The sequence below is a fragment of the Mercurialis annua genome, linkage group LG3 (assembly GCF_937616625.2).
Source record: "Mercurialis annua linkage group LG3, ddMerAnnu1.2, whole genome shotgun sequence".
Lineage (NCBI taxonomy): Eukaryota > Viridiplantae > Streptophyta > Magnoliopsida > Malpighiales > Euphorbiaceae > Mercurialis > Mercurialis annua.
This window is the reverse complement of record NC_065572.1, coordinates 59,284,914-59,307,880: the sequence shown is the minus strand read 5'-3', so window position 1 is coordinate 59,307,880 and position 22,967 is coordinate 59,284,914. Positions and strand designations below refer to the sequence as shown.

At 33.5% G+C, this 22,967-nt stretch overlaps 2 protein-coding genes across 3 annotated transcripts; both read right to left on the bottom strand.

The window, feature by feature from the left end:
* Positions 1-3,025: 3,025 nt before the first annotated feature.
* LOC126674021 (uncharacterized) lies at positions 3,026-16,422 on the bottom strand. 2 transcript variants are annotated; one of them, XM_050368373.2, is made up of 31 exons: positions 15,930-16,422; positions 15,418-15,841; positions 15,043-15,300; positions 14,736-14,948; positions 14,480-14,611; positions 14,263-14,392; positions 14,125-14,171; positions 13,941-14,042; positions 13,785-13,856; positions 13,179-13,321; positions 12,996-13,090; positions 12,819-12,897; positions 12,682-12,733; positions 12,517-12,597; positions 10,747-10,842; positions 10,546-10,649; positions 8,062-8,527; positions 7,014-7,055; positions 6,717-6,918; positions 5,941-6,077; positions 5,665-5,845; positions 5,336-5,565; positions 5,139-5,234; positions 4,780-4,869; positions 4,638-4,670; positions 4,420-4,551; positions 4,233-4,293; positions 4,096-4,151; positions 3,946-4,002; positions 3,755-3,875; positions 3,026-3,491 (listed from the first exon to the last, which is right to left on the bottom strand). In XM_050368373.2, the coding sequence occupies exons 1-31, from the start codon at positions 16,298-16,300 to the stop codon at positions 3,367-3,369; spliced, it is 4,428 nt and encodes a 1,475-aa protein (XP_050224330.1). In that variant the 5' UTR covers positions 16,301-16,422; the 3' UTR covers positions 3,026-3,366. The 2 variants fall into 2 exon arrangements, with proteins under 2 accessions (XP_050224330.1, XP_050224331.1); XM_050368374.2 differs by having other exon boundaries at positions 7,014-7,049.
* A 1,178-nt stretch (positions 16,423-17,600) lies between these two features.
* On the bottom strand, positions 17,601-21,534 carry LOC126674772 (uncharacterized). The gene is made up of 5 exons (XM_050369277.2): positions 20,830-21,534; positions 19,938-20,200; positions 19,326-19,463; positions 18,456-18,695; positions 17,601-17,876 (listed from the first exon to the last, which is right to left on the bottom strand). Exons 1-5 carry the CDS (start codon positions 21,443-21,445, stop codon positions 17,763-17,765), a joined length of 1,371 nt encoding a protein of 456 aa, XP_050225234.1. The 5' UTR covers positions 21,446-21,534; the 3' UTR covers positions 17,601-17,762.
* Positions 21,535-22,967: the final 1,433 nt, after the last annotated feature.

Below are 22,967 nucleotides of genomic sequence, written 5' to 3'. Positions count from 1 at the left end.
TTTTAAAATAAAAGAAAATAAAGCGTGAATTATATTAAATGTGAGAGATCTCATAATAATTTGCTCATGTCGAAAAGCTCAACTTTCAGCAATACTTATTGCGGGCAGCATGGATCATTATTTGTAGAAATGGACAGCATTGATCATTAAATTTCTTGCACTTTTGTTCATTAATATGCATTGAATCTGCATTTTTATATTCGTAAACGTATCTTTTACCAAGAAAAACAAATGATTTGCTTTCTATATATACTACTCCCTCCGTTCTTTTCTAGTTGTCCATTTAACCAATATTACACATATCAAAATAGTGCTTCTTTTGTCTTAATTTATAAAGAAAAATATAGTCCTATTAGTTAATAAATGCCTTTTAAATTAAAATATAAAATCATTTATTAGAGATAGATAAATTTGGAAGATAAGTAGCTAATATCACATGGGATTTCTAAATGAACAACTATTTGTAGACAAATAAAATTTGTTAAATGGACAACTAAAAAAGAACGGAGGGTGTAGTTTTTTTGGCCATGTGCTACGCACGTTAACGATATCTATATGATCCGTTTTTTAAAATTATAGCTGTATATGTTTTAATAATATATTATTATTTAAATTATATTAAACTTGTGTTTTTTTATTTGTTTTTGTTTAATTATTTTATAAAATTTTAATTTCTCTTATTGAAAATGTTAAAAAGTTAGAATTAAGCAATAATTTAATTTTTAATATTGTTGTTATTAAAAAATGATAATATGATTGAAGCAAATTTATATTATTTTTCATAGTAAATAACTAATAAATATAAAAAATATCAAAGTTTTACCATAAATATTATAACATGATTATTTAATGTTAACAAAATTCGTCATATTCTTTTATATATAGTGATATATCTGTGCAATTCCTTTTAGGATTAGAAATTTAACACATAATGATAATTGTTGCACAATTTCTTTTAGGATTAGGAATTTAATACATAATAGTTGCTATTGCGATAATTGTTTTTAATATGTTTGCTTTACGGATTAGGAATGTCATCTTTCTATTTGTTAAGCACATATATTCTTATATGTCACAATTTTTTTTTTGAGAATAAAAGAGCCTCTTTATTAAGCCATAACGGAAGCAATTACTAGCGTAAGAAATGCAGGAAAATTATGAAACCATTCCTGCTGACCTGACATAGAACGAGAGGCTTGCGCTAACAAATGCGCATCTTCATTCGCAGACCGTCTTACAAAAATAAAACGACAGTTACTAAATTGCTTCGATAAAATATGTAGAGGGTATTTTTGTCCGTGAATGGAAGAGTTCCCCCCGCGAATACATTTTTATATTTGTTATCGATAGATACATATATACGAGTATCTTTTAATAAATGTTTAAAAACTGAACGGATGGTCAAACCAGCTCCTGTATCAACCACTGGTTCAACAAATTGAATAAATTATACTCCTTTTTAGTTTAATATATTAACCTTTAAATTTTACCACTTTATTTCTTGCGATCTCTAAATTAATTTTGTGTTCTTTTGTACCTCTTAACTATTTTTTCGTTCTATTTAACCACTCAAACTTCTATTTGTTCTATTTAACCCCTTAAGTATTATTTTTACCTATTTTACATTTATATTTTTACCCTAAACCCTAAACCCAATCCATTTAACCTCCTCAAAAATATAATTATTTAATTTTTAGCCATATTATATCTAGCATGAATACTTAAAAGCATATAAATTAATTTATATACGATGACATATAATTTTAAAAAAAAATATTTATTTAAAATTTTAATTATATTTTCGTAAATTGTTGACGACAGTAAAAATTAAAAAGAAAGTGGTAGAAATAAATAAAAATTATTTAAATTTGATCAGTAATTTTATTATATTACTTCTTAAACATGTATATATTTTTAACATTTCAACAATGATAAAAAGAGTTTGTCTCTTTTTGTTAACGATATTTATAAAATACATCAATTTATTATACTTTGATAATCTTAAATGAATGTTTAATTGTTTAAAAAATTATAGATTTTATTGTGTTTCGTAAATTTAACTCGAATTTATAATTTTAGAAATTTTAAGATACCAACTTCTATTTTTTTTTGTAATGTTAAACTTTTCAAATCAATTATGAATCTTTCAAATTTGTATTTAAATTGTAAAACACGCTAAAATCCATGATTTTTAAAAGCAATTAATCTTTAAAATGGATTTTCAAATAATAAAAATACATCGCTCTTTATTTTAAATGTAAAAAATATATTTATATCTTTTATAAAATTAATACATTGTGTGAGGTTAAATGGGTAAAAAAAGTAGTTTAGATGTTCACTGGGAAAAACATTTAGTTAAGGGGTTAAATAGAATAAATAGTATAGTTTGAGGGGTTAAATAGAACAAAAAAAATAGTTAAGAGGTTTAATGGAACACAAAAATTAATTTAGGAATCGCAGAGAATAAAGCGGTAAAATTTAGTGGTTAAATATTAAGCCTAAAATAAATTATAGACTTGTATTATGGTATAACCAGTTGAACCGCTAAATTGTAGACATAAGCTATGGTCTAACTGGAAAATGTAATATGCAACCACGTGTTGTTATATGATTGGTCGGTGTACCAGTTTGTCAAAAAATGAAAATTAGAGTAGTAAACATTAAATTTTAAAGTTTGTATCATAATTATAAATTAAGGTGAAGTTTGTATATTAATTTACAATTAACCCTAAGAAAAAAAAATTGTCTTTTGTTACAGATCTTACAGTCAGTTGGGGGTGAGGGTTTAGCATGAGAGCGTCATATTTCGGCTGTTTCAAATTTTCGAGCTCCATTTCAAATTTCATGCAAAAAGAGAAATACTGACTAATGAATTATCAACAGCCAAAACTCTAATGTCAAAACATCCTGATGAGGAGGTCTTGTATTTATTTATTTAGTTCGGGCAAACCGAATCCAGGATTGGGGTATTGATCAACTCTTATGTAACGACTATTATTACCAAAGACTAGAGTGGATGAATTAATACGTTCGTGAAATGTCTAAGTTGACATTAGAGTAAAATAGAAATAGTTAAGAGCTATAGCTCAAATGGTATAAACGCTAGACAGCAAACTGCTAGTCGTGAATTCAATTCCTCCCACAAGCGTTCCACCCTCCCCAATTATCAAAAAACAAATACTGACCTATGAATTATCAACGTCTGGTACTGGATACAAAGTAAAAATGACTTCTACCTTCATGACTACATAATTTGTGCCTATAAGCAGTAAAAGAATGAGAAAATATGTATTCAAGGTATGCCAAGAAACTATATACAGAATCGAAATAAAACACTGAAGCTGAGCATACAATATGCTTAGGAGATCAAAGGACGTTCGGAATACTACTAGGTTGATCATTATCTGCTAAACTTTCATCACTTTGATCATCATCAACATACACTTGGGAGCCTATCACCTGACCCGTTAAATCTTTGTGCTTTAAATTTCCTGGAAAGACAGCAATTACCATCAAACACACATGCAAGTTTTCTCTAACAGAATGAGCCATTTCCAGTCTGCTAACAGTTTTCATAAATTTAACAATTCTCATCCATTTTTAAGCACCTAATCACGAATTCCGAATAAATCTAGTACCAGAAGACAAGTGAAAGATTATGATTGCCGGTAGTAGTACTAATGACGATTGTGTGCCATAACCAATGACTTTATGAGAATTAAATAAACAATAATTGTGCTGAAAATTTCCATACCCATCCAGAAAGTAGGCGCATTTGGTGCTGTATGAAGAAGAGCCTTTACATGAAACAAAAAGCGTTCCACAGCTCGCTTTGTCGAAGGAATTTTGCTGGTTATAGTAATTTGTTTCGACACCTGGCAGAGAGAAGATTAATTAAATTGAAAGATAAAATTCTGGAAGTACAAAATTTACAATGAGATTGACCTTGGCTTCAGAGCATAAGGTTTGCATTGTCCTTGTAGCCTTTTGAAGCTCCTTCACCTGATTTACAATGAGAAAGAAAATAAAATAACTGCTGAGTTACAAGTCAGGGATGCTCGCTCAAGGATACTACCACACTGCATGTGATCCTACCAATTCGATTACGAGCTCATTGTGAGTTTGAAAGTGGCTCTGCAAGAAGTCAAACACTGTACAATATTTTAACATTTCAGTATCCCAGATAACTGCATCTAAATATCCAACTTCACATCGAAAAGCCACGATAATACCTTTGAGGAATGAATCAACAAACTTCCCACCATATTTGACAGCCATGGCATGTACAGTTACCTGCCATTAATTTCACAGTTCAACAATTTCATAATTGAGTAAATTCCAAACTTTGAACCAGAGAAAATAAAATTGAAGAAATGACTCAAAATCAAAAATGATATCTCCGAAAGTCTATTTGGTTACCTTGTTATTAGTCCTGCACATATTAATTAATGATACCACCACATTCACCGTTCTTCGTATTTCGATTAAATGCTTTTCAACAATTTCAAACTGAATGTCAGCTCTAGGTTTATTGATGATGGCATCCTTGACCTAATTATAGGACAGGAATAAGGAAATAAAATTTTGATCTCATGAATATCAATATCAGACAGCAACATCTTTTATGTCCAACTCACCCTATTGTTAAGAGTGGCAAGATTCACTTCATGCTGCACATAAGAAACCACCTCAAGTGAATTCAGAAATTGAAACGTTGGCAGCACCAAAAGTATAGGCAACAAAATGAATAACCAGGTGTAAGACTAACTGCAACCGTACCAGAACCCGATACCACACAACAAATGTTTCATTGCAGAGAGTCCCAAAACCATGATAATCTTCCTCTGTTACAGTTCTAGATGAAGAGGCCTATCAAAGAAAGGAAACATCATTTAATATTTCGCTCATAAGGCAATAAAATCACTTTGCCTGGGTCCAAATGATAGTGTATCTATGGTTCAAGAAAAACAATATTTCTTCTAATTATGGAAAAAACGGGTTTCTCTAAGAAACATTAGTCTCAAACTCACTTCAATATCAATTTATTATCAAGCAGAAACATTAGGATACACTTTCATGGCCAATGAATGAGATGCTAACAGAGTCGGCAAAGGCTAAAAATGGAAAGTTCAGCTCGCCTGAGTTAAAACGGAGCCAGCCAGCTCATCCAACAAATCTGATTGAGAGTCATTATTCTCCAAGTAAATACGCAGCATTTTTTGCATAATTTCTCCCTGAGCACCAAAAGAATTTAACATCCTTTAGTATGCTGTTTAAGTCATTAGATGACAAACTAAGGGAATAGAGCTAGAGGGAACTATAGAAATGACCGCACTTTGCTTTTCCAACCATTCTCAAGATTTTCATCATCCCAGTTATGACTTAAAAGCTTATGGGCAGAAGTCCCAAGTCTTCTATGCAAAGTTGGAAGTATTTTCTGAATGGATATTGAGCTTGTGCTTTTACCAGTCCCCTCCATCTTATCAAGGAAATTGTGAACCGAGATAACAATTGATTCTAGAGTAAGAATACATTCTGAAGCTAATGTAAAGGAGAATGACAATGCTGCATGGAGCCAATGCAATTGCAATTAGGTAAAATAAAAAGAAAATATAATAAAACCATAAAATAAAACACCTTCATAAACAAGGCAAGACAGCAGACCTGTGTTCAATACATCTTCAAAAAATGATGAAGCGCCCAGATATAAATATTCGAGTGTCCCAGGTAAAGAGCTAGGTTGAATGGAAGAAAGTACAGTTTCAGGTATTTTGCAGGGTTGAAACGCTTCAAGTAGATCTGTCAAAACTTTCTTTTCCATTTGACTTTCAGGAAGGTTTAGCATCTGTAATCAGCAAAAATCTTAATGATTTCATAAACATAATAACCAAGTGTATTGGTACCCAATATGGATGTAAAGAATTAAAAAGAATTGTTTACCTTTCTGAAACAACAAAGTACCTCTTTAGATACTGAGATGGAAACTGAAGATTTTGAAAACAAAATGTTCGCAGTATCTGGATTGCCAGCAGATGCAGAATGCACATTCCAATGTTCTTCACAAGTTTCTATACCATCTGTAATGCATTTGTTCAAAGATAATGGTCAAACTTAAGGTGTTTACTTTTCCCCAATTGATATTTGTGCTTGTCAATTGTGCCTGTGTGCATGCATGTGCAATCAGATTTTGTAAATAGAGCATGTAGAGAGGGCAAAAAGCATCAACCAAAACAATAGTCCTTTTTGATGAAATAACAAATATCAATGCTCATGCTCATACCGGATGCCGGATACCATTGCCCATAACTAAAGAATCACAAAGAAATGTGATGAAAATAAAAAATCTCAAATTATTGCACAAGCAAACTTTGATTTAGAAGTCAGAAGCCCTAGCACTTCATATTTCAATGAACAACGCATTCTTTACATCTTATGACATCTTCCATGCTGCAGGATAACCCTACTTTCATCAAAATGTCATTTGACAAATTGGACTAGGACACAGCATAAGGAAACAAGTGACGTCTATGTGACCAGCTAATAAAATAGCATCTGATGATACAAGATCCTCCTTATCAGCAAAATGACTAACATCACAATCAAGATGTGATGTCATGATCTTTCATCAAAATGTCAAAAGGTAGCATGTCATGGGATTCACATGTCAGCAAAAAAAAACTAAGGTTCCAACCAAAATTTGATGTCATGATTTTTACCTTCTTTAAGAAAAGAAACTGCACATTCGAAATGCCTCCTGAGATGTGGGAGAAGTGGTGTAACTTTGCTCAAGAATTTTTCTAGTGGCATTCCGCTGAAGCCAAAAGTAGGTCCCATGCATTTGGACATAATTTTTCTTCCAAGAGTAAAGTAATCCAGCTTATTGTGCAGGTCGCGCAAAAGGTACAGATAAAGGGATAACTACAGCAGAAACAACGCAAAAACCATGATTTAACGGTAATATTTATATTTTTGACTAAATTTAGATTGAAAATGTTACACAAAAAGCTTGATACCTCAGCTGCAGGATCTGAGCAACAGGAGTCTCTTTTCTGCAATTGAAAAGGCACAGCTGCATCATTCTTATGTTTATAAGAACTACATAAATTATAGATAACAACAGATTTGCCGATGTTTAGGCAATCGGGTCAGAGATTTAAATGCAACTTTTTCAACAAAGAACTCTTTGGATTATTCACTACAGCAAGAAGAATGGTAGTTCTATTATTCCGTAATTAGTTTATTATATGTTAATAAAACATAAAGTAGAATGCTTATATCAATAATGACCCATCTCAAGGATCCCTATCGAAAGGCTCTATGAGGCGCAAAAGGGGTTCTCCAAAAGGCGCTGAAAGAAAAAAAAAATCATGTAATAAAGCTAATAAAAGTCATAAATAAAACATGCATCAATATTTTTTAAAGGCAAAATGATATTCTATATCCATAGCTTTGACCAATTAGTCAAATATATCCTTAAGTAATAATTTGGACATTCTAGTCCATCAATATGTTTTTTTGAATTAAAATAAAATAATTATAAACTATTTTTAGAAATTGATTTGATTTGGATAACTTTTTGTATTTTTGTGGAAGAAAAATTAGTTCATGGATTAAAAAATGAAATCTAACTTTTAACAATTTGATCTTTTGACTAAGAAAACTAACACAGTTAGCTGACAAAGGGGGGTGTTAATGAATATAACCAAACATTAAAGGGAAAACTGAAAATTATATTTCTAAAATGTGAGGGGGGCTAAGTTTATTAGACCTTACCTAAAGAGTTTTTAGTTATTATCCCAGAAAATTATGCACTTTCTGATTGACTTGGGTGAGACGAGAGAAGTCTGAATACTAAAAGCTATTGAATTAAAAATAAAAAAAATGGATATCCATTGCTTTTGTAGCAGGAGGCAATATTGTAGGAAAAGAAATAGTAAGATCACTTGAAGAACTCCTTCAGTTAAGTTTCCAGATGAAACAGAAAACGCAATAATAGCACCATGCAAAAACTAAAAAGGAAAAAAGATCACAAGCTGCAGATATTAAGATGCTGAGACTAACCTTAGAAAATTCCAAAAGGGAGAAGCATTGAATCAGGAGAGGCCTGAATTTGAATCTCTGTCCATCAAGAGCCTTGGTAGCTGCCGGGACTTCAAGAACTAGTGGTGCAGCAGAATCAAAGGAACTTTCTTCTGATGAAATGGTTGGTTTCAACGATTTATCAGAAGAATCCTCATGTAAGGCCTGTTGACTGGTTTTAGCTCCCCCCCTCCTCAACACATCAAATAGTGTTGGTTGGTGGAGATTTCCATTCATATCTGAACTTGATGACTTTAAGATCTTCCTAAATTTATTGTCCTGAGATGTGTTATCATTTACTTTCCTTTGCTCATTCTTGTTTTCAACATGAACCGGACTGTTAGCATGATCTAAGGATAACGTTCCAGAACGCTGCACATGAAGGCAGAGCTCTGGTAGACACATAGGATAGAATTGAATGAAATTATTCAATGAACTTTCCAGAAATCTGCAGATAGAAATGCTTTCAATCAGTATCTTGAGAAATTCGCAGTTATAGATAAGTGAGTATTACTGTTATTCCACTAACATTAATAATCCAAAAGTTACAAAGCAAGTGTGTGGAGATGGACTATGACGATAACCTCTCAATGGCGATATAAATGATGAATTGAATGAAGATTGGAGTGACATACTTTGAATAAGACAAAAAAATAGTATATCACAAAAACCTTGTTGCTAATTAACAGAAACTGTTCATGTTCTGCTCATGCACTGCATAAAAGCAATGTAAGTATCAAAAAGGTCACAATAGAATAAGATGCTGAAAGCCGAATCTGAGAACTCAATTCCAAAAGGTCCAAATCCCAAATGATTCAAATAGAACTCAGCTACTTGGTTCTTTCTTTTTTCTCATTCAGCTACTTAGAAGAGTAATGACATGTTGAAAGGATGAATGAGAATCTACTGCTAACAAAATCAACAACAATAATGTAATGACTGACTTTAGATGTTTGAATGCCAAACTCTCCAATTGCTAACCTGACATATTGATAAACATATAACCTAATAAAAAGAAATACAATGGCACATGTAAGGAGAGGGAGAAAATGTGAGGGTAAAAACAGTGAAATATTTGAATTAATTTTAAGTAGTTTTGAAAATATCAATTAATAATTTTTTAGGGTAATTGGTGCCTAAGCATCTTTTTAAGGTGAAGGCAGAGTGCAGTTAAAGTCTAACAGCATTATGATTCCCCTCCCTCAGTGCCTAAGGCAGTCAAGAGATGTATCGCGTTAGTACCACCTAGCGATTTTAACTACCTTGGACAATAACATCATATAAAAACGCAAGCATGAAGATTTGATAAATCAAATTATGACATATTATTGATTTGATTGTTCTGGCACATGTCCATTCAAATTTTGCTGTAACAAATTGCCATAACCTATAAGATTTTTTATATACACAGTTCAAAGGGTGCAGACGGAAAATTTCACCAAGAGTTTAGATTTTTGACCATCAACCCTAATAAAAAGAAACTACTAGTCATTTAAAAGACTCAAAAAAATGATCTATGGATTTAGTTCAAAGATTTGGCATAAGTTTTCCTCATAAAAGTATCGCTGCAGAGCTACCAAAGCTCAAAATGGTATGAAGGCAAGGCCTGTAGTTTGGTAAATCAATCAACCCATCGAAGACTGCTTGAGAAAGACTAATGAATGAAAATATGCAAGAAACTGAAATTCAAAAAAGATAAAAGTTATCAGTGCAGCGTTTTGAACTTTCTTTCAGAAAAACTAAGCAGAATTTTAACATACAACAAAGAATAATGTATAGAGAGAAAAGATTGGATAAGATAGTTTCTTCAGTACTTCTTAACTATGAAAAATCCATAAAATGTTTATTTTCCAATGGGCAAAGATAAATAACACTAGCAAAGCTATTGGAAATGCATCAAAACCAAATACGATTGCAGATACAACTTTCAACAATGCTTAATATAAATCTAATTGCAAGTTGCAACTGTTACATTCAAACGTTTTAAGAACAAAGGTCAACGCGGCCGTCAAACTTGTGTCTCGAGATCAAATAAACTCAACTCTTTTGAGTCAATTAGGCCTTCAAACTCTCTTAATTTAGGTCAAGTAACTCCTTCAAATGCGTGACTTATTTGACCCCTGAGATGCAAGTTTGGAATCTAGTTGACTGATAAAATGAAAATTGACTTACTTGACCAGAAAACACAAGTTTGAGGACCTAATTGATCCAAAAAAGTTAAATGTACTTACTTGACCCCGAGACATAAGTTTGAGGGCCGCGTTGACCCTTTCTTCATAGTTTTAATGCACTTAGTTTTAAAACCTGAACCAGAGGTTTTGACAAGAGGAGTAAGAAGTTGCCCATTATCAATAATTTTTGTATGCCCATCACCCTAAGTTATGTCAAATCTTCCAATACATGAAAATAAGTTATGTAAAGAATCAATGCACCAATTGTCACGGAGCTAAAAGAGATATAATTTACATTAGGTTCCTCATACGCTTCATTAATTTGGCTATTATGTCCTCCTTTGTAGCTTGGCTTATGCATTCAATTCCTTGTGCAACTTGTGTACAAAAAGCATTAAGCTGCATACGGAATTAAAAACACTAAATACATGTACAAAATAATTTATAATGAAAACCCAGCACAACCACAAAAGTAATGATGCCAAAAAAAACATACCAATTCTCTGATCCAATTAGTTGCATAATAAAGAGAGAGGCACACAATCTCTTTCTGCTTTGTTGTCAGTGTCTTTCGTCCTGATTCAGATAGATACTAGCATAGCAAAACGTAAAAGTATCAATAACCTGGTTAGGACAAGCAATGCTGATAGACAAGCTAATAGTATAGAGCCAAGTGAAAACACAAATACGTAACTGAGGTTAAGACAGTCTGTGTATGTTTAAAATTGGATTTTTGGCATTAAAGCATTGTCAAACCACCATTAGTGCTTCGTATCTTTCTCAAATAATGATCAGCTGCCAGATGTTAAAAAATGATAATACAAAGTCAACTTAAATTACTCTTCAAAATGGCAGCTGTTTCAGTACAAAGTTTAAAAGGTGCTTCTGGACATAATAAACATTCAAAGTTTACTAACAAAGAGTTGTTTTCATTTTATCCAAGGTGTACTTTGGAATGAGAATATATCAAGTAGAAAATTTTAAGGCAGCATTGACAATTTATCAGAGAAGGAAACAAAACCACGTTCGACTGAGAAACATGTTTATAATTTTCTGTTGTTTGTAAATAAAATTACTTTTCTAAATACAAAATATTTGTTTCTTTTTGTGTACACTTTTGCCTCTCTTTCCCCCAACGAAGGATTATTAAATTCCAAATATGAATGGGAATTATTCCAGTTTCCATAAATTAATTCTCCGGAGAATATTCAAGATCTTATTTTGAAAGGTAATGGATGTGCTATGTTCATCCATGTATGTCACCTCACAAATTCACATATTTGTCAAATATAAAACTTTAAATCCTGCTGATAAGTAATTAAACATTTTTAAAAATCTAAAGACATTTATTTTGTGATACAAGATCAAAATTTCTTTGTGCACATAAAAAGAAACTTGAGTAATTAGATCATTCCACATATCGGAAATTTTGGAATTACTATTTCTTCCCAAAATTGCTCTTTCATTTACATGAGAGAAATATACTTCTTTTTTTATGAATGACAGAAATATACTTTTACAGGGCAAATGTATGAGTTCAGCAAATTTCTAGTAACTGATTATTTTAAATTCTTGCTTATCAATAAAGGGAAACTGACTCCTTCACATTAAGCCATTTCCAAAACTTTCTAGTTAGCACCACTTTTGAGCAATAAATTCCTAGGAACAACCCAGCTAAACACATATTTGTTCAAGACTTCAAGTCTTCACCAAATAAAGTGTCATAAACAATTCCAAGTTAAGTATCAATTGCTCATATAAAAGGTCATGATCTTTTAGTTATTTTACTCTCAGAATCTAGATCATATTAGATGTACCTCAATTAATGAGCAATGTAGCACCTGTTTCTATTGCCCCATGCAAAGAGTTGTTTATACAATTATTTATATATATATATATATATATATATATATATATATATATATATAATATATATATATATATATAAACATAATTAATGACAAAATGCTTACTCCGATACTTATCAAAACAATCAACCATGATGTGATAAATGAAGTCATTACCAGCTTGCAAAACAGCATGCTCTTGGTTGAAGTGTTCAAAACAATTCCTTTCTTTTAGAAAAAATCAATATTCATAAAGACCAAGTATCCTAACTATTCCAACTGAGCAGCAGCTTAAAATGCTTTGGTAAAGATTTAGCAAGAAAACCAGATGTTCAAGATAATTCTGATGGAAATTAAATTCAGTAATGCATTATTTAACAATGACAGAAAAAAATATAAACGATTTTTCTTGGTCTTGCCTTAAAAGAGGGAAGGTGTAAAGGACAGCCTAGTAATGCATCAATTCCACCAAGAGAACCTTCGTTTGACAACCTCTCCACCTGAAAAATTAACATGCAAGAAGTTACAGGTCAAACTTGCATTTTTATTTATATCGTCTCCATGCCTTAGAGATCAGCACTTACAGATGAAAGTAAAAGAAAGTGAGCAGGGAGAATCTGTAAAGTAGACATAGACCTGCACATAACAAATTTCAGCTTTCAGCCAATCAGTTCTGCAAAATGACTCAAGACTGATAAGGGAGAGAATAGGCAAACATTACTGCAAGAAAGAGGAAGCCAATGGAAGGATACTCAAACATATGGGAGATATGCTGCCATCTAGGTTCATCCATAATTCCCCTAAAAGGAAAAAGTTATAAACTATTATCTACACCAAATTTGATTTTTCAAACTTAAGGAAAGAATACATAAGGCAGATACTGTGTCAAACATCTCACCTTCTAATCCTCCATGTAAATCTGCACCACATAGTTGACCACTATCAAGATCAGATAAATATAAGGATTCAAATTCTCCAGCATGTCTGGCAATCCTAATGCATACAAACAAGTCGAGATATATGAGTTCTTGCATGGCTGAAAAGCTCAGCCACCAAAAGTAAAGCCATTGTTCTTACTGACCATTCCATAATTGCGGGCTCAAGTTGTTTATGTTGCAGCATTTCTGTCAATTCATCATAAAAAAGTGCCAACGGTAAATGCAAATGTTTGCAAGACTCCAGAGATGTTCTTAAGAGTTCCAAAGCCTCCTCACAGCTGGTTTTCTGTTCAAATGACATTCAAGATTGGTAAATTGGCCTACCAAAATGTAAGGTTGTATATTGCATGACAAGTAAAAAGTTGGAAAAGCATTAAAATATCAAAAATTCACAGCCAAAAATTTAAGTAAAAAAATACAGTTCAGAAAATACATTCATTTTCAAAAAGTTTGCTTCATCAAGATCATAAACATTAAGAATATTATCACCAGCTGATACGACACTTACGATGGCAATGCCTACAATTTCCCTTACTTATCCACATGTTTCAATACAAATATAAAAGTAGTCATTCAGCTTTTTATAGCTCTAATTTCTCTTGTTTGGCTTAAAAATAAACAGTTTCATTTTGTTTTAACTTTCTCAAAGATTCAATTAATCAATTGACCAGACAAGTATAAATCATGGATAAGTATCACAAACAAATAAATAAGATCATTATCACAACAGTTTGGCTGACTTGACTCACCTGAAGACAAGAGACTATTTTTAGTGTTCCAATTAGACCCATCTTTTTGTACTTCATATCTGGATGGTTGACCTGTCACGAAAACTAATTCACCATAAATGAAGGAATGGTAGAGCAAAGAGGGGGGGAGCAATGTTTAAATGTTATCCAGAATACCTGTTTCTTCACTATAATCAACAGTTCATTTACAAAGGAAGATCCAAAACATTCTTTGCTAGATCGAGCTATCATTGCCAGTTGGCTGAAAACTTCATAAACCTGCAAAATGCTATTCAATACAAACTACAAACTCTTAACATAAAGTGCCAAGAATAATGGTCATCTTCGAAAGTGTAGCCACCTTATGTATGTTTTCAATGCTAAATCCCTCCAAGTAATCCAGTATACCTACAACAAAAATAGCAAAGAGAAAACATTGGCAAATGACCACGGCTTGTAAAAACTAATATCCATGCTAAACATGAAACAGTTAAGCTACCATTTATATGAGTAGAGTAAGGAATTAATTCTTGGTCATGTTTAGCGACCAGTAAAGACAAGGCTTCCAAAGCAGAATTCACTTCAAAGCTAACACCAGATCCAACATGAGTTACAAGTGCACCAAGAACCTGAAAACAAAAGTACTATAATGGAACTGCACAAATGTGTGTGAGATAAATAAAAAAAAATAGGAGATATTTCTCTATGATGCTTACTTCGTGTCTATAGTAAGTACTGTCAAACTCTTTGAACAAACATGTAAAAATGTGAATACCAAACTCCCTAGCCTTGTGTTCTCTACAGGCCAGTAAATACTCGGATAGAGAAAGAAACAATGGAAAATAATCCTGACCAAAGAGGGAGGCAAAACAATAAGAAAACAGTTACAAGGAATCCGTGAAGTAGCTCAATTATGATTTGAAATTCGTCAGAAAATGGCATCATTATTCCACATGATTTTGGCATATATACCTGTACTAAATCCTTGTTCCCATAAATGCACCGGTCAATCATAACTTTTGTAATACAATCATCAACAACCTTCTTCTTAAAAATCTTCTCGATGCTCTTTTGCATGGAATCTCCATTCATATATATCAGCACAAGGAGCCACAAATCTATTATCTTATGATCTTGAGGTTTCTCAAGGCTAATCAATTCTTTCAAGATCTCTTGACGTAGCATCTAACAATAACAAAAACAATGTATACATGTGTGAAACAAAGTGATAGAGCAAACACTTCTAAACTAATAACATCAGTTAATACAAGACGCTTACATTCTTAAACAATAGACTAGTTCTCAAAGCATCAAGAACATACGCGTCAGTATTTTCCACGAGTGATTTTCCTTTAAGTTTTTGATTCTGGGTAGCATGAGAATTCGACGACAATCCTATAAACTTTAACTGGTGACGAATCTGTGATATAATTCTTCGAACATTTTGAGGTGTCGCTGAAAGTAGTAAAAATCTAAGCAAGTGAGGCATGTATTCCCCGTCAATTGTTCGAATGTAGGATATCGCTATAGTGACAACCTACAGTAGTTCAAAAACAAACACTCAACATACGTATCAGCTCATCAGTCATCACTTGCACTAATTTCCATATGTAAAAATGAAACAAAGCATAAAACAATATAGTAGCTTAGAAACCTGTTCTTGCAACACATCATCCAAATTGAGATTTGAAAAACAGTCTAGAACCGAAACGATAATGGAAGAATCATCCTGGAGCAATTGTCCAAGTGAATCAACAACAGTTTTGCTGCTACTATCACCAATGATCTCCGGTAACGATCCGATGATCTCTTTTTTCAAATGTGGAGGGCAAATCGAAAGAACTTGCATCAATTTATCGTTAAAAGCATTCGAATGAACAATAAAATCAAGCCAACGAAACTGAGTAACAATGAGACGCGCCACGTCGTTCTCAAGAGAACATTCAGAATCAAAATTGAAGTGTTCAGGGAGTTTCTCCAGAAGTAAAAGTTGAAGGTCCAATTGAATTGATGGCACCAGTAATAGCTGTCGCATTAAGCTTTCATTTCTGCCGTATTTATTTGAAGAAACCAAAACCCTAAAATTCACAGCCAAAAAAACAAAACTAAATCAACTGAGGATTAATTTCTAAAACTGAAAACAAAAATTGTATTTACGAAACTGACCTTTGAAGATTATCGGGAGAGCTGTTGATGTAGGAAGTGAAACCGGCGAGGAAAGCAGAGCGGAGAGCAGGGGCATTATCGGAAATGGAAAATAGACGGTGGAGATGGGAGCGGAGTTTGACATGATCGGAAGGAAGGCAGGGTGGACCCGAGGGGTTTAGTAGAGTACAGCCTGCTTCTGCTAGAATAGAGACGGTTTTATCAATTGCTTCGACGGCGTCGTTTTGTGCGCGTGATGGAGATGATGGTGTTTTGGTGTTGTCGATAGCGGTGGTGGATTGGGGGATTTTGGACGGGCGGAGAGGGGATAAAAACGACGACGAAGAAGGCGGTCGTTTACGGGACGGGAGTTGATTGTGTAGGAATACCATTTTTTGTTTGTTTCTAACGGTCGGAGACGGCGGAGACGGAGTAAAAACGAGGACGAAGATTGAAGTCGCCGTGTGAAGTGGTGTTTGGGGATTATTTGCCGCCTGCTTTAAAAAGCTTTCTGTCTCCCGCCTTAATTTCAATGTCCTACTCCTTAGATGGTTAATATCCAATTTCAGTTCTTGTAAATATTAATATCTTGTTTTTAGTCCTCAACTTTACTTTTTCAAAACTGTCGACTCTATAGTCTATTGTGAGCAATGAATCAATACTTGTAAATATTTGGAGAAACTATTTACATACTTGTTAAAAAAAAAAATAGGATCGCACTTGTAGAATTAAAACAAATAATAATAAAATTTAATAACCATATTATTCATTTTTTGCCGGCTTCGTTATCTAAATAGAATCAATAAGAATGGATGCGATTATTGTTCATCAAAACTTTGAGCTAAAATAACTGTCCTAAATTATCATATAATCGAAGATTATTCAATCTTTCAAGTTTTAACTTTAGAGAAGTAAAATGAATTATACATCTATATACCTTCAATGAATATGGTACATTGAGCTTCTGCAAGTCTGCAACTACTTCCATTTCCTTTCAATTCTTCATGTAATTACCGTTTTCTTTAATCTGCTTTCGGACTTATTGCAGATATATATTTATTGGGCAGAGCAAAATGAGATTAAAACTTAAAACGTCCAATGATTATTTTCAGAGAAATACAGTCGAATGATGAGATGTTGTGATTACTAGTTAAAAGAGGTGTGTGCCATTTGATTTAGCAAGTCTCTATAACTTTTTGCTTAGATCGTCCGTTTTGGGTTTTCAACTTACGAGCTTTTTATTTTCTTTTTATAGACTTGACTGTAAGAAAAACTAGAACTATTGAAATATCACAAATGGTTACATGTTGATTTGGACCGATTTGAATTTGACCAGTTCCGAGGCAATTTTAACCAGGCTGGTTCCATTTCGGTTGAGGGTCCAAAGCGGCTCGTGGCCTGCCCTAGTTCGATTTGAGCAAGGGTGGGATTTGATCCTAGTGGTTGAGGATCGATCTGGTAATTTTCACATGTAAATCCAGAAACACCATGTGATGAAGAACTAGTAGAAGCTGTATCTTTCTCTATTGGATGTTTGGATCTCTCAGGTACACATTATTTTAACCTCGCGCTGCTCTAAAACGCTCGTATACCGGTGTTGATTATAGCAAATGCAGCTAATTTTCAACTACTTACACATTACCTAAAGTAATGACTACTGCAAATATTTGCTATTTTCTAGTACAAACAATGTCAGAAAAATGAGGAATTTATTCAGTCTACTCATCATAACCATGTTCAAATGGCGCAAATCCATGACATGAACCACTTCTGCTCATATATAGCCTACTTATTGATATATTTCTTAATCTAAAGTCTCAATATATCAAAAATGGCAGAACAGTGAGTGCTATCTTACAATTCATCTTTAGTTTCTCCAATGGCCGCATGCTCAACATGAGATGCAAACACTTTAATTATTGACTCGTACACATCAATGCCTTTCAGGTACTCCGCTTGGTTCAAAAACTGCCACATAAAGAACACGAGGAATAGATTATGCCATTGTTAAATGCATATTATACATTGATAATTCTACAAAAGTAATCAGCGAAGTAGAGATTATCATGACTGACTAGTAAGTGGTGACATATAGAATTGCATTAGGACAATAAATCTGTTATCTCAATTAGAGGTGTGCAAAAAACTGAACCAAATTGAAGAGCCTAACAAAACTGGAAGAAAAAAAATTGTTCAGTTTTGGTAAAAAAACAGAAGTAAACTGAGAAAACCTGCTGAACCAACTGATTTTGTTAGGTCCCATTCGAAATATTTGCTATACTTCTAAATTTGGTTCAGTGTGATTTTGAAAAATTCAAAATTTTAGTTCGGTTCAATTTTTAACCAAATGCATACGGCAATACCCCTAATCTCAATCACCAAATTTCAGAACAATACATTTATTGACCGATTCCCGGAGATGGTGACAGGAATACGAACTTGCATCAATGTGATAATAACCAAAACAAGAAATGAAGAAAGAAGTCACGAAACACTTTAATGATGACACTATCAAGTACTTGATGAAAAAATTACACTTCCCCTTACCTCATTATGATCATGCAGAAGGATAGGCGTGTTTGCCATAGGTGAAAAACCGATTGCGGGAATCCCTTGCCGCCGGAAGTAAGGGGAATCAGTGGCTCCAGGAATGATCTCTGGTTTACCAAGTTTTCCATTTGCTTTCTGGACAGCTTCTTCGAGCAGAGTCCACCATGGGTTAGAATTATCAGTCTTCGTGAGTAGTGGCCTCCCATACTTGTCGTGTACAGCACTTTTCTGCTTAAACTGCCCAACAATTGCACGCGTAACATGTGGCAGAAAAGGATAATAGCAGCCTTTTTTAATTACTTATCCTTCTTCAGAATATATGCATCTTCAAAAAGGACATATTAAGCGAGTACATAAGAATAAATTATCACATCAAAAAAGTACACAATCATAAGCACCGACCTTCTAGCAGCAGCAAATGTTATTCACTCATTTGCATAGCCAGAATTCTTAAAACTAATCCAACATGTGCAACAGACTGAAATGGGTCATTAACTCTTCTTACTTGCCGAAAGTGATGCAAAAACAAGAATTACCATAAAATTGTCCTAAATATATATATATATGCTTCAGCTGGATAATCAAATTGATACAGAAAAAAAAATCAATCCTCGTACTTATTCTATATTTTCGAAATACCCTTTCATCTCAACTCAATCAGGGTGAGAATGTATGTTGATTCTCTTTGACGTTAAATCATTGGCATACTCTACTCTAATCTAAAAAACAGCAGAATGCATAAATCAACTAAGAACTGGCAAATGCATGCATTAAGAACATATCACTAGTTACTGAGAGAAACTGTGGTTTTCAATGTTCGGTGCTATACCTAGTGCTGTTCAGACTTTCTACTAGTTTATTAGATACCTGGAATGTCATATTGCGGGAAGCAGGAGCCCATTCTTCGGCAATTCGCCTTTCCAAAGATTCAGGCTCAGCAGTTGGTGGGACCCGAATATCAAAACCTGCTTCTGCTTCAGACGGCTGCAAATTCATGACAAATCCCTGACACAGAAAGAAAGCCATGAATTGCCCATAACCAAGAGAAATGCATGTCAGATTCTTTGAGGAAGCAATAATTTTGTGGATTGCCTCATATCTAAAAATAGTTGACCGACAGTGAAATAAGGACTTCAACTAAATACAATCAACTTTTTGGCCTTGGGTTAAATGTGCTAAAGTGAAATGCATCAAATGGGCATATGCCAGTAATAAAGTAAAAACAAAAGCAAATAGTAATTCTCCGGCTCCGGTGTATCAAAACATTAGAATTTCTTTTCAGGATACATGACGTAAGGTCTGCAAAAGGATTGTTCCTACAATGTTCTATTATAGACATTAAAAGAGCAGATAAATAGATAAATCTCTTGTGTTTAAGTAGTCTTGTTTTTATTTTTCAATCACCAGATTGCGAAATTGATTGGTTAGACATTCATTGCAACAAAAGTGTAACAGAGAAAGAGAACATGGAAGGCTTACAGTTGGTGATGGAGTGCCAGCTTTAAGAAAGGCCATATTAACAGAAATAACCTCTGCTTCAGCCTTCAAACCAGCCTTGACCAAATCAAACTGAGAAGCACGAAATCTCCTCACAGTCTCAATACTTTTTAGAAGGTTCTCCATGGCACTGTTGTCATAAAGCTTAGCTCCATGCCCTGGAGCCCCAGTTGCCTTAATCACAAGCCACCACGGACTTTTCTCTCCATAAAATCGCCTATAGTACTCAGCAGGAGATGCCAAACCTGTTATCCCGGATACAGCAGAACATACATTATTGAAGCATAACATATCCGGGAGCCATTTTGTAAAATCACACTTATATTAATTCATGAATTGTAAACATCTAGATAGGCCATTAATTGGTATTCAACTAAAAGTTTTTCTGTATAAATTGTGTTGCACAGGAACTTTTCAACATTCGATTTTGCTTCCGAAAAGGTTTTCTCAAACTTCAAAACTTTATATTTATAAAGCATCCTTTAAAAAAAATGTCATTTTCGTTTCGGTACAAAATATGATATACATAAATTCCATATGAATTTTATGGAAATTCAATAGTTAACAACCTAAGCACTTCATTCAATCAACATTTTCCGTCTCGTAAACATGTTGAAAACTTGGCGTTTTGGACACGAAACTTAATTTTTAAAATATAAAACTTTAACATAACACAGTTTCGCCGTGTCTATGTCCAATGTTCCGTTTTCCCGTATCCTTGTCCGTGCTACATAGTTAACAAACACTAGTTTTGCCTAGATTACTAATAAATTCATTAGGAACTCTATTCTCAATCCAAAAGAACTACAAATGAAACACATTAGTAAACGCAATAAATTCCTAAAAGAGGTAGTAAAACAAAACCAAAACATACCCTCATCAAGAACTACCCCAACATTCATGGACTTAAAGACATCAGAATCCGCAAACTCCCCAGCCCCATCAAGCCCACCAATTTCCTCATCAGGAGAAAACAACACATAAACAGATCGAACCGGGCGAAACCCGGACAACTTCAACCTCCGAACACCCTCCAAATACTGCATACCAACGCACTTCATATCCTGGGAGCCTCTCGCATAAATATTACCATCATCATCGATATGAGCTCCAAAGGCAGGGTAACCCCACTTGTGCTGCTCCACTGGGACTACATCAGTGTGAGAATAAAGGAGTATGGAAGGAAGAGAGGGGTCAGAGCCCTGCCATTTTAGGAGGAGGAGGGGCTTCCCTGGGACAAACTCTATGGAGTGGGATTCAAGTCCTATGGAGTTGGCTTGGGATGTTAGGAATTGTTGGGCTTGGTGGTAGTTGGGATTGGGGTGAGCTGTGTTGATTTGGAGATATTGTTGGAATCTTGAGATAATTGGCGACGGTGAATTATGTTGGGATACTGCTGGATTTGTAATGAATAAGCAGAAGTAGATACTGAAGAAGAGGTAGTGATTACTGTAACGGAAGTTTTTGCTAGCTAAATCACTGGTTCCCATCCTGTTGCAATGCTACTCCCACATTTCTGAATTTAAGCTCTCTTAAAATTTTAAAATAACTGAATTGCGTTTTATTATTAAAGCAAAAAATTGCTTCTCTCTTTATGATATGCAGTAGGGATGTCATCACTGTTTTTATGGGCAATTCCGCCATTGTCAGCAGGGCTGTATATAAAAAATTCAAAACAATCGAATTAAATTAATTTCTTTTTTCCAAACTAGAAAATATCATATATAAAAACAAAATTATAAATAGTGAAAGGCATATAACAAAAAATACAATATGAATTTTTAAATTTGAATCACTAAATACTAAGCCACAATCAAAGATAGGCGATAATAAATAAATCGAAAATAAAAACATCCATGATATAGATCCCGTAAACTTAACAAAACGAAAAAACTATGTTTCCGTTGAGCGTAGTATTTAAATCATTCTTCTTCCGATTGGACAAACAATCCGCTCTATCTGATGAAGTCTAATATTTTCGGTTTTCATCTTCAATATTATTCTAAAAAAAAGGTAGATCTACAACTTTTCAATTCTTAGATCTACCAGAACATGGATTTAAAGTTCGAACGGACACTAAAGAGTCTTGAACAGTCTAAAACATTGGATCAAATAGGCATAAAAAGTCCTTAAAAATTTATTCAATCAAAAGAAATTCAAACAAACATCTTAAAAAAATTTATTGAAACAAGAACAATAGACCTACAATAAATAGTATTATGGACGGAGAGAAGATGATTTTGGTTTAACCGGAAAAATCATCTTCTCCCACCCTCAAAAAGAGGCTATTAATCACCTATGACACTCCAACTTAGACATTCAACTAATCAAGACTACTGAACTAAATTTTGGCCTGCAAAACACCCCCTAAACTTAACTTAATGATCACCTGTGGCATTTTTGGTGTAATTTGACTAAAATACCCTTCAAATCTATAATAATAACAAATAAACCAATACCAACATAATCTAACCAAACCTTAAGTCACTTTTGCAATCAAATCAAATATAATCTAACCAAACCTAAATTCATTTAAAAATTATTAAATAAATATTTATTTTTCAATTTTAAAAAAGTAAATAAATAATTACTTTTAATGTTAAACAATTAAATAAAAATTATTTTTTTAAAATATGCAGACCCAAGCCGGTGGGTCTGCCAGCTGCAATTGTAGATCCATGCCGGTGGGTCTGCTTTGGAGCAAACCCGCTGGTGGATCTTCAATTGCAGACCCACGCCGGTGGGTCTACTGGCGTGGGTCTGCATATTTTTAAAAAAATAAAAAAAATTAATTTTTATTATACTTTTTAGTATTAAAAATATTTTTTTTTTCGGTGATGGGCGGTGGTGGCAGGAAAAAATGGCGGCGGCAGCATTCGATTAAGTGGTCTAATTTAATTAGGTGGATTGGTAATTTAAGTATGATTTGGCTTGATGAATGAGTTATATATGATTTGATTGGGTGGGTGACTTTAGATTTGGTTAGATTGGGTTGGCTTGATTTTTCTTATT

Excerpts from the sequence above, each read along its gene's own strand:
- LOC126674021 (XM_050368373.2), bottom strand. The coding sequence starts at position 16,300 with ATGGTATTCCTACACAATCAACTCCCGTCCCGTAAACGACCGCCTTCT. Across the intron at positions 14,393-14,479 it reads GTACTTACTATAGACACGAA|GTTCTTGGTGCACTTGTAAC; the intron begins GTAAGCATCATA and ends TTTTGTTTTCAG. Across the intron at positions 12,598-12,681 it reads ACTTTCTTTTACTTTCATCT|GTGGAGAGGTTGTCAAACGA; the intron begins GTAAGTGCTGAT and ends TTAATTTTTCAG.
- LOC126674772 (XM_050369277.2), bottom strand. The coding sequence starts at position 21,445 with ATGGGAACCAGTGATTTAGCTAGCAAAAACTTCCGTTACAGTAATCAC. Across the intron at positions 19,464-19,937 it reads CTGGCACTCCATCACCAACT|GGATTTGTCATGAATTTGCA; the intron begins GTAAGCCTTCCA and ends TTTCTGTGTCAG. Across the intron at positions 18,696-19,325 it reads CCCGCAATATGACATTCCAG|TTTAAGCAGAAAAGTGCTGT; the intron begins GTATCTAATAAA and ends ATTGTTGGGCAG.